Source organism: Taudactylus pleione, unplaced genomic scaffold (genome assembly GCF_031769625.1).
Source record: "Taudactylus pleione unplaced genomic scaffold, aTauple2 ptg000541l, whole genome shotgun sequence".
Lineage (NCBI taxonomy): Eukaryota > Metazoa > Chordata > Amphibia > Anura > Myobatrachidae > Taudactylus > Taudactylus pleione.
The window spans coordinates 905,065-917,210 of NW_028284943.1; the positions used below are offsets into that span (position 1 = coordinate 905,065).

Sequence of the window (12,146 nt, forward strand, 5' to 3'; positions counted from 1 at the left end):
TATTTCAGTCATTCACATCAGTCCCTGCCCCAGTGGATCTTACAAGCTATAGGGGCCCATTTATCATTCAATATTTGAGGTAAAATCCCTCAAAACACACGGGGGTTTACCTCAAATACTAAGTATCCCTCGGATGTATGAAGGAGGGACCGCAGCAGGTATCTCCAATGCGCAGCAGCCCCGACTGCCCTCCGGAGACATTGCAGGGATCGGCTCCTTTCGGAGCCCGTCTCCCTGCATGTCCTGCATAATACATCCAGCAGATAGGATCGCATTTTGTAATGCGCTCAGGGGCATTACTGGCATGCCCTGATCGCATTGCAAAAGCGAACCTTGATAAATGGGAGCCATAGTCCCTATCACATGGACACACTAGGGTTAATTTTTATTTTATTTTTTCTAGCAGTCAGTTAACCTACAATATGTTTTTGCAGTGTGGGAGGAAACTTTTGCAAATAAGGGGAGAACATCAAACTCTACATAGATCATCCCCCAAAAAATGTAACTCATGACCCCAGTACTGTGAGGCAGTATTGCTAACCACTATGTCAACCGTGCTGACCTTTGCCTACTTCTATTGTTAAAAAAGAGAAAAATATAAATGATTAGAAATAAAATAAATAATTTAAAAAGGCATTTAACATATGCCATCAGACCCCTTCTCTGTAGCAGAATGTCGACATTTCACATGCCGACATTTCGGATGACATTTTGAAGATGTCGACAATCTACAGATGTTGACATGTCCCATGTCGACATTTCCACAATATTGGCATCATAACTGTCGACATTAGGATTGTTGATACTGTAAATGTCGACATGATGACTGCATTCCGCCTGATCGTTATCAGCTGGTGTTCTGCATGTGGGAACAAACTCATGATTATCACTTGATTCTACCCAAATAGCGTTCCAACCAGCCAGCTACTTGTAAAGCATGGCCAGTTTAAGGAGCTTGTAACTGACAGAGCTCTGGACTGAAACAGTTAAAAGATAATTTCACACATCAATTGTATTTTAAAATTCATAATTCATATTTCCACAATGAACAGGAAGGAAGATGTTTAGATAATTCCATATACACTGAGTGGCTGGTATAGCTGACTATTTACACTAAGGGAAGATAAATCCTTATCTCCCAAAGTTAAAATTTACAACCTGTGTCAGACACAGGGCAGAACTCTGCAGTCACTGAAATGTCAGGGGGGAAAAAAAGCAGTGCCAAAATTGTTCATTATTTCAATGCTGAGAAAGAATAAATAAAACCAATAAACATAATATATCCCTAATAATTAAAGCTAATAAAAAGCATCAAAATAGTAGGATATATATGCACATCAAAATATCTGTATTCTAACATATGGAGATACAATTTGACAATTGGATTAAGGACCTCATTCAGAACGAGCACTCGCTTCTTGCGTGTGCCTCTGAATGAGGGCCTAAAGGTGCACATCCACTAAACGATTTTAGCCCTGTCCAACCTCTAAACGATTTTCCCTTGAATTTTCCCTTGAAATTTGATCTTCCACTCTGAACGATTTGCAAACGATGTGCAAACGATGTGCAAACGATTTGTAAACGATTTTCAAAAGATCTAAGGATAAACGATGTCGTTTCAAACTGTGATTGACAGCTCTCAGCTATAGTGGGCAGATATTTTAGAGGGGTGGGCGTGGCTATACTGAGGGAATAAATAGCTGGCGGCCATTTTACTCATTGCATTTATGCTCTGTGGCTAGTTTGGCTTGGTTTATACCTGCTGAACGCTGTTGCATTGCTCATTTGCTGTGGTTTGTTTTTGGCTTGTCTTTAAACAAACTGTACTTATTTCTCTTCCTCATGGATCCTTCTTATCGCTATCGTGTGATGACAGCATATGCTGGAGTCGTGCTTTTAGCTGATAGGGAGAGGTCTGAGAGACGGAGAAGGGTGCACTCATGCTGGACCAGGGAGTGGTTGCTGCAGAGGTATACTCTGTCGCACATACCACTGCTGATGGGACTACGTGAGAACAACCCTGATGACTTCCGAAACTATCTGAGGATGGATGACGTCACCTTCCAGGAGTTATTGAGTTTGGTGACGCCCTATATCGAGAGGCAGGATACGAGGATGCGAAGGGCCATACCCCCTGAGGAGAGGCTGATTGCTACCCTGCGGTTCCTGGCGACTGGCAGATCCCTTGCTGACTTAAAGTTTGGCGCCCTCATCTCTGCGCAAACTTTAGGTCGCATCATTCCGGAAACCTGTCGAGCCATATTTATGGTTTTGAAGGCTGAGTATTTTAAGGTAATCACATTTTATACTGTTCATTTATTAAGTGATCCAGGAACCCATTACCCCCCTCTCCCTTCAGAAATGTGTATGTGCAGGACTCCTAGTATACACATGCAGGTCCCCGCAGTCTGCCCTAATCTCTCACACATCATGTGCTGCCCCTCTACTATATGCTGCAGGACCCCAGTATTCCCCCCCCCAAATGTGTATGTGCAGGACTCCTAGTATACACTTGCAGGTCCCCGCAGTCTGCCCTAATCTGTCACACATCATGTGCTGCAGGACTCCACTATTCCCCCCCCTGAAATATGTAAGTGCAGGACCCCACTATCCCCCCCACCTGAGATGTGTATGTGCAGGACTCAAGAGTAATTTTATTTGCTAAAAAACACTTCACATACCCTATTTTAAAAATCTGTTTTAAATTGGAATATAATGGGGTTGATGTATGAAGCCCAAAACCAGTATCAGCGCATGTTATGTGCGCTGATACCGCTTCTCCCCGATGTATGATCGGGGGGTCTGGATGGTAATTGATAGGGGCGCTATGTGCCTCTGTCATTATTGGTGCTGCTATCTACAAGATAGCAGCGCCGAGCATAAGGGCTATACCGCATGACCATTCGTCTGGCTGTAGCTGGCGTTATGGTCAGCTACAGCCTGGCGCTAGCCTATGCCCACAACAGGGACAGCACTGTCCCTTCTGGGGCTGCTGCCGGCTCTAGGGCTGCACATGGGGATCTCGCGATACTGGCGAGAGCCGGCCGGGACAGACACAGTGCATCAGCACTAGGCTGATGCGCTCTGCTCTCCAGCGGTTAGTGCCGGAGGGGGGATTTAAGGCTCCCCCTTTCCGTCCCATGAGATGTTCTTACGTCTCATTGGTAGTGCTTCCTGCTTCGCCTCGGAAAAGAGGCGAAGCATGAAGCGGTACAGGGGCACGGTAAGTGCCGCTATCATACATCTACCCCAAAGTGTTTAAATCTCTTTTTGCATTTTTTAATTTTTTTTATTTATATTATTTTGTTTTAGTTTCCATCTACCGTGGAAGAATGGCAAACAATAGCTCAGCAATTTGAAGATAAGTGGGACTTTCCAAATTGTGGCGGGGCAATTGATGGGAAGCATGTGCGCATTGTCCCACCAGCTAATAGTGGCTCGCTCTACTACAATTATAAAGGTTATTTTAGCCTTGTGTTGATGGCCATTGTCAACGCCAACTACGAATTCATTTTTATAGATGTGGGTAAAAATGGCCGTGCATCAGATGGTGGATCATTTAAGGACACTGAATTTTACCATCGTATGATATCTGGAGCCCTCAATTTACCACCTGTTTCACATTGCAAGCATCAATTGAACTTTGTGTTCGTAGCTGATGCGGCCTTTGCCTTAAAGGAGAATGTAATGAAACCCTATCCCCAAAGGGGTTTAACCAAAGAGCGGCGTATCTTTAATTATCGCCTTTCAAGGGCTAGGCGTACTGTGGAAAATTCGTTTGGCATCATGTGCAGCAGGTTTAGAATTTTCTATACACCTATTAATCTGGAAATTTCTAAAATTGAATGGGTAGTAATGGCGTGCTGTGCTCTACACAACTTGTTACGGCGTAAAGCTACATCGCAAACACACTTACCTACCTCTGTTTTGGAGCGGCCCGAACAAATGGTGAACAATGAACTCTTGCCATCAGTATCCCAATCCAGAGTCCCTCAGGTTGCGTCAGGGCGTGCAAAAGCAATAAGGGAGGAATACCTCCATTTCTTCAATGGTGTGGGTGCCGTGGAATGGCAAGATAATTACATATAATTGTTTATTTTACCCATACTTAATATTTGCAAAATGACAATAAAAGTTTTTTCAAACACTGACTTTTTGGATACTTATTTGAATTAAATTTACTAAAATGTCATTAGATCATGTACCAAAATGTTCCTAATTTAAAGTTGCTTATGCTTTTAGATAAATTCATTTTTAATTATTGTGTTTTTTTTTTTAAATATTATAAAGTGTTTTTTTTTTAATAAGATTTTGTTTTGGTTTTACAACAACATCTGGATATAATATGGGTATAAAGCAATGATTAGGTGTGAAAATTGTGGCCCTGATTCAGATACGGGCGCTCTGATAGAGCGCTCGATCAGAATCAGGGTTTTTTTTATTTTTTTTAATTAAGTGGCCTCCTGGCCCCTAGCATAGCTGTGGGTGACCACCCACAACTAATGCGAGTGGCCAGGATGATGGTCGCCATGGCGACCATCCCGCTTGCAATGAGACCTTTGTGGTAGGGTCTCGGCCATCGCAAGCCCCAGAGAACTTTCGGCATTAACAGAGACGGAATTTCACAAGTGATGTCAGTGGGGCCGCCCCCAGACGGCAGGCGTTCCGGCAGGAAAGCTTCCGTTTGGGCTTCCACCCCCCCGGCCCGCCCGCCAAAGGGGGGCGTGCTGTCACTCAACATCGACAGCACGACCCCTTTGGTGTGAGACCCGGAGCGACGGATTGCCCGTCGCTAGCCGGGTCTGGCGCATTTGCGCACGATGGAGCCGGCTCCGTGGTGCGCATGCCCAGTGGTCAACCATCGACCCCGTTGCGAGCGCTCAGTGCTTGCGACCTTGTCAGAATCAGGCCCTGAATTCACAAATTATTCAGGGTCAGTATACATAGGATGAATGGTACACATATTCAATTCACAGACATTGGTTAATGAAAATCACACTCACAACCAAACATTTATTCTACATGAATGTACCATCAATAAAGTAAACCACAAGACCAGAGTATTGAAGTTGACAATTTTTATAAGTATAAAAAAAAATAAAAAATGGACCGGATTCATTGAATATTACCAGGCCAATGAGTGCCTCCTCAGCAGGGACTACTCCAAACATGAGAAGCTTCAGGCACTGAAATAAGTGTAATATACAGTCGGGAGCTAAACAGTGATGTCAACATAAGCAGGGTGAAGAACAAGAAATAGGGTTCAAAAACAGTGTCCATGGGAGCACAAGAAGTATGCAGAAATCAAAACATTCGGAAAACAGGTGCAAATGTAGTACATTTGCCAAAGTTAAGGCACTATGTACATGCTCAAATTCAGCCTTGACAAAGAACCAAAGAAAAAGAAGTGTCACATTTTTGAATCACTTAAAAAAACCGAACATTAAAAAATATCTAATAATTAAAATAAATCTCATCATCGGTCTCCAGCGTGGCATGTGCACTCATCCATGATGAGCGCACTTTACTGCTGGATGTGGTGGGAATGGGAACTGGTGTCTGTGGGGCGCCCGACGCATGATAGGTGAGGGGATGTGACGGAGGAGGAATTGGCCTTAGTTGGGACGCGGGTCTATGAGGTGGGATAGGGAAATTGTCAGAAGACAATGGGGTGGGCTGCGCCATCATATATGACCCTATGTTACTATGCTCGTCCAATTTTCCATTGTGAGCTAGTAACAGAGCGTTATATATAAGACGCTTGAAATGATGCAGCTGGTTATGAGCCATGCTGTCCATTTCGTTGCCGATGTGAGCTGCAAAAGTTTGATTTGGACCGGGGGGTGCATGTAATACCTCCTCCGCGTGACTCAAAAATCTGTCAGTTCTTGACGGGCCAGAGGATGGAGTCCTGGAAGCCGTCCTCCGCTTCTTGGCGGGTGCTGCCACTGCCGGCCTCTCGATTCTAGACTCCATAACCTCTGTGGTCTCGCTGGTTGAAGGGACAGGATTCACATCCAGGACTTCCGCCTTTGGAAAAATGACAAACAAATAATAAAAGTATTTAGCTATTAACAAAATAGACATACATACAGTGCCTTACAAGTTGTTTTTTAATTAAAAAATCACAACATTTGGAGCATCACCATCCTGTCCATCCTAGCAAAAAATTATACACTATGGGCCTGAATCAGACCCGGACGCAAGTGGTGAGCGCTCGCAACGGGGTCGATGGTGGCCCAGAGCGCATGCGCACGACAGCCGGCTCCGTCGTGCGCATGCGCGAGACCCGGACAGCGACGGCCACTCAGTCGCTCCGGGTCTCTCAACAAAGGGGTCGTGCTGTCGATGTTGAGTGACACCACGTCCCCTTTGGTGGGCGGGCCAAGGGGGTGACTGCCCAAACGGAGGCGTTCCCATGTGAACGCCTACCGTTTTGTGCCACCCCACTGACATCACGAGTTATGTCAGTGGGAGAGATTTTGGCTCTGTTAGAGCCGAAATCTCTCTGGTGCTTGCGGCCAAGAGACCCTACCACAAGGGTCTCATCGCAAGCCCGATGGTCGCGATGGTCTTGACCATCGTGACCATCATCATGGCAGCTCGCTATAGTGGTCCTGATTCAGAGCTAGCAATCTGTCGCAGCAAGCGGCTCTGAATCATGGCCAATGTCCAATTAAAAAATACAATAGTTTAATGGCATACCTGGTCCTGCCCCTCCACATTCTCCACGAGGGTCTCTTCTTCCTCGGGAACCAGCGAAGACCGCGCCCGTGTCTTTGGCTCTTGGTCAAGGACGAATTTGAGCAAGTCATAGTACCATAATTTTGGCTTTACGACTTCATCTGCACCTGCTCCCGAATGTTTTGAATCTTCATACTTCTTGTGCTCCTTCAGGAACACTGTTCTCAACCCCTGGATCTTGTTCTTCACCCAGTCTATGCCAACATCACTGTCGCACTCCCGACTGTATGCTAACAACTTCTTCAGTGCCTGAAGCTTGACGTCACGATTGGAGTAGTCCCGATCTGCGTGCTTCCAAAGGCACTCATTGGCCTGGTAGATCTCAATGAACCCGGTCACAAACGCTCTGGATTGAGTTCCAGTCATGTCTGCAAGTGAGAAAAAATAAATAAATAAAAAAAATGCATTATCCTATGCAGCCTCCCCAATATGCCCTTTATGCAGCACCCCCTTGCCCTTTATGCAGCCTCTCCCCTATGCCCTGTATGCAGCCTCTCCCCCTATGCCCTTTATGCAGCACCCCCTATGCCCTTTATGCAGCCTCTCCCCCTATGCCCTTTATGCAGCCTCTCCCCCCTATGCCCTGTATGCAGCCTCTCCCCCCATGCCCTTTATGCAGCCTCCCCCTATGCCCTGTATGCAGCCTCTCCCCCCTATGCCCTGTATGCAGCCTCTCCCCCTATGCCCTTTATGCAGCACCCCTATGCCCTTTATGCAGCCTCTCCCCCTATGCCCTTTATGCAGCACCCAAATGCCCTTTATGCAGCCTCCCCCTATGCCCTTTATGCAGCACCCCCATGCCCTTTCTCCAGCACCCCCCCACAGTATGCCCTTTACACTGCACACCCCCAAGTACCTCTATGCAGCACCCTCCAAGTGCCACACCCCGTTTGTGTGCCCCCTCTTTTACCCCTTCCCAGTGCCAGTCCCCAGGGAGTGCTACATTGGTGGACAGTGGTGTACAAATAAATACTTACCGATCTTCTATTTGGGATCCGCGTGGTCCTCCAAATGCTGCCTCTTGTCAGACGCTCCGTCAGGGCAGAATAATAAACAAAATGGTGGTGTGGGAGTGTCAGGGAGTGGTTCATCGTTTGATCGTTCACCCTGAACGATGTGCAAACGATGTGTAAACGATGTGCAAACGATCTACAAGCGATATAGAAGCGATCAAGTGAAATTGACCTGCATGTTCACTCGATGGAGGAGACGATCACACGACCAGCGGGAGCGCGCATCGTGCATCGTGAGAAACTATTTCTGCACAATGTGTAAACGATTTGTAAACGATTTTTAAACGATTGAACGATAACGATATCGTTATCGTTCAATCGCCTGCTAAAATCGTTTAGTGGATGCCCCCCATAAGTCCTCAGATGAAAGAAAGTGAGCTGCATGCAGAGTATTAAGGGAAAAATGATTAGATACAATTGTTGCAAAACAGCTTGCACAATATAATTTTGTATCTAGATTTAGAACACAAGCCTTTACAGACACAGACAACAAAGAAATGTGTTTATATACTTTATATATAAATTAACAAAACTACCATCAACCCATGCATGTCTCACAAACATTAATTGGTTTCTTCTCACATAAATCAAGATAAAGGACTAAGGCCCTGATTCAGAGCCGGACGCTCTGACCAGAGCGCTCGCTCTGAATCAGGGCCCACCTCTATAATTATGGAGCGTCCTCCTGGACGCTCGTATAGCTGTGAGTCACCACCCACAGCATATACGAGCGTGCAGGTTGATGGTCGCGATGGTCTTGGTCTGGTCCCAAGAAGTCTGCATCCACTGAAGCAGACCCTGGGGTTGGCATGCCGTTTAAGAGAACGGTTCTGGTCCCCGCCCCCCAAACTTTGCAGTGTGTTCAGCATGAGCATCCAGTTGAAGATTCCTTTTATGGCCAAAGAGATTGGCACTCAAAAATGATATCAGCATCTTCTTCTGAGCATGCGCCCAGCCACCGCCAGCAGATTTACGTTCCGACAACCCAAAACTGATGGCTGTGTAGGTCACGGAGGCATATCACCGGACCAGGAGGAGGCACACCAACGGACCAGGAGGAGGCACACTACCAGACCAGAAAGAGCAGTGGTACCATTAAGAAATTAGTAGCTGGTATGCCATACCCGCTACCACCTTACTATCGGCACGACAGTTTGACCCATTTTCATGTCTGACATAAAACTGTACAAGCAGAGAGAGGCAGAGCCGAAACAGCCACAGGTAGTGGCAAAAGAGGTTTTTCTGCAGACACAGTAGTGTTACAGTACATCATGGGTCCTGGCAAAAAATAACACGCTTCCCCGATACCATACAGGCTAGTATTGGTATGTGTCTTGCCAATATTATTTTTTAAAATTTTTATTTTAAATACACTACACAAATAAAATATAATTTATCCAGTGAAGATATCAAAATATGGGTATCAAAAATAGAAAATATAACACAATAACAGAAGTATCACATTCTGATTTCCCATAATCCCAAGTAGTGTAATTTTATATTTTTTACAAATCTTCAGAAATTCCATATATATATAAATATATATCTATATCTATATATATATGTAAAACAAAAAGGTGGAGAAAGGGCGCCTCCTAGTGCATTAAATTGGTATATAATGTAACCATCACCAAAGGTAATCACCCTTTGTGCAGATGGGGGTGTACCTGGTATAGTGGAATTCACCACTTATCAAGCAGCAGTACATGGGAGTAGGAGCAGCCACCCTATATACTTGGGGAGTGCATCTTCTGATGAACAGATATTGAGACTACATTGGGATTATATTGACTTTATAGGACTCAGCGCCGTGTACTACCTTTTTCACATATATATATATATATATATATATATATATATATATGCTCCTGGCAGTGAGGAGTTATGAAAGGTAAACCGAGGTACAGGTACAGTGTTGTTTAGCAGTGAATTAATATATTCCATTGAAGAAATGTACCTGTTAATTAGAACTGTTTGTTAGGAGAATGGGGAGATTTCCAGTGCTCGGCTATCAAAAGTTTAGAGGCATTGCATATATGCCCAATCAATTTATTTTCAGGCTTCGACGCCAAGCGCAGAGGCTCCTGGAGCAGTATTACAAGTGGATCCATGGGTACAACAGAGGAAGTAATTTCTGACATTAAGGTTACCGTCATAGACCAAAACTGATGGATCACGGGCAATCCCACGATATGTGGAGAAAAGAACCTTCCATACCGCAATTACACCAACATCTATCGGAGGAGTGTGGATACATGTGATGTAGTTTGTCAGGTGTACCAGCGGGTGTAGATTTTGAAGGATGTTTCCCTGATGCTTACACTAATAGAGGCTTTTGAGATTTGCAGTCGTATATGGGCCCATCCCTCGTCATCTAGTTGTAGCCCAAGATCAAGTTCCCAAGCTAATTAAAACATTTTTTTTTTGTACAGACATTGGCGTTCAAACTGGGTGGGTTGATGAAGAGTTCTAGACTGACATTGAGTCCGTATAAAATGGGTAATCTGGAGATAAGGGTAGTGAAAGTTGGAGGGGAGGTGATATCTTTCCTGAAGATCTGTAAAAGTAGGGGAGCGAACTCTCCAGAGAGATGCGAAAAATGTGTTATACCCGATGAGAGCCATGGCGCAGCCCAGCTTGTCGAGAAACCTGGAGGAAATAGAGGATGTTTCCAGATAGGAGTTAAAGGAGATGTGAGTGAAAAACGTTGATTAATTGTATCCCATGTCGCCAGAGTAAATTGGATGGAAGGGTGTGAGAAGGCCAAGGCTGGTCTGTGAACCCATGGGAACCAAGGAAGAAAGGCTACACTTAAATTCGGGGAGGATTCATTTTCTAAATTAACCCATTTTTTTGTGCCTGGGAAAGAGTGCCAGGAAATAATATGGCTCAATTGGGTGGCATAATAATAATTCTGAAAACACATTCACTCCCTGACGAAGACCCTAAGGGGTCGATACGTGTAGGAGCACAAAGAAGCACAGCAAACTACTTATTTTATTATTAGAAGTGTAAAGACTGCCCCAGCCAGTTTTTTCAGCCGTAGGACTACACACACGTGACCCGGAAGTTGGAGCAGATACACAGACTAGAACTCGTGTGGAAGACAGCCTAACCGGAGCGAGGATCATCGCCCTACTAACACGGGGAGTGAACGGGACGAGGAGGACCGGTGACCTTGTGACGCCCGCACGGTGAGAAGACTACACGGATATTACGAGCACGGGGCAAGCGAATAAAGGTAAGACTCCATCAGAGGAGGGGGTACCTAGCTGGGATTCCCCTGAAGGGTGGTCCGGGCGAGGTTTGTCGCCTCCCCAGACTACAGCTGCAGTCTCGGCAGGCCGACGGGCAGATCCTTTGGGACAGGTGACCGGCCGTCTATCCAGCTGATCTGGGCAGCACAGTCTGGAGTCTCCCCCTTTTTTCCACATTCCACAACTCCAAGGCTCAATATACTCGCAGGGGTACCCCGATGTCACCAATAGTGTGAAGCTTATGCATGCCAAAGTTGTTTTTCCAATTTTTGATTCACCTAATCAGACTATCATCTGGGCGCAGTCCTTTTCCAGTTAAGATTACTGACTTACCATTTTTTCAGTCTGACGCAACATTGTAGAGGTGTGGGACACCACACCCCTTTATTTTGTTTTCAATTACAATCATTATTTAGCAATTAACAAGGTTTATTGTATTTTTGTAACTTGTAATTTTTGTGTGTCATTTTACCCTTACCCTATTGTTCTATACACACTTAGCTAGAGTGTATTTACCTTTTATATTGCAGATGTTATCCAAGTAAAAACAAATTCTTTATGATATCTTTGCTTGTATGAGTTATTGATTGTGCTGAGACACACATATAACCTTTATTCTGACTATATTCTATAGACCGTGTGATATATTACATAATAACACTACTTGCAACAATTAATTTCAGGTGCAATTTGTCAACCTATTTAAGATTCTCATATGTTCCCTAAGGATTTGGGTATCCTTTGACTTATCTTCTGTCCAAACATCAAGAGAGCGCTGGGTTAATTCAATTTATAAATAATAATAATTCTGTAGTAGTGAAAGACCTAAACCACCATTTCCCGTAGGTTTGGACAAAGTAAAATGGCTCAATCGTGGTTTTTTACCTCCCCATATAAATCTCCCAAACAACTTTTGCAAGGACTGTATTATCTGCATAGGGACACGAAACGGGGTTGTCTGGAACAGGTATAATAATCTAGGGAGTGCGTTCATTTTGACTGCGTTTATTTTACCTATCCAGGAAATATACAATACTTTCCAAGTCCATATGTCCCTCTGCAGTGCCCAAATCATGGGGGAGTAATTTGCACGGTACAATCGAGTGTACTGTTTGGTGATATAGATACCTAA

The 12,146-nt window shown here is 44.7% G+C and overlaps 1 protein-coding gene across 1 annotated transcript; it reads right to left on the minus strand.

The window, feature by feature from the left end:
• Window positions 1-5,454: 5,454 nt before the first annotated feature.
• LOC148500857 (uncharacterized) lies at window positions 5,455-7,110 on the minus strand. Its single transcript, XM_088451241.1, has 2 exons — window positions 6,706-7,110; window positions 5,455-6,030 (listed from the first exon to the last, which is right to left on the minus strand). The coding sequence occupies exons 1-2, from the start codon at window positions 7,108-7,110 to the stop codon at window positions 5,455-5,457; spliced, it is 981 nt and encodes a 326-aa protein (XP_088307367.1).
• Window positions 7,111-12,146: the final 5,036 nt, after the last annotated feature.

What these genes read in the sequence shown, in the direction of transcription:
- LOC148500857 (XM_088451241.1), bottom strand. Translation starts at nt 7,110, where the DNA reads ATGACTGGAACTCAATCCAGAGCGTTTGTGACCGGGTTCATTGAGATC. An exon ending in ATGTGGAGGGGCAGGACCAG is followed by an intron (nt 6,031 to 6,705) that starts GTATGCCATTAA and finishes ATTTTTCCAAAG; the next exon opens with GCGGAAGTCCTGGATGTGAA.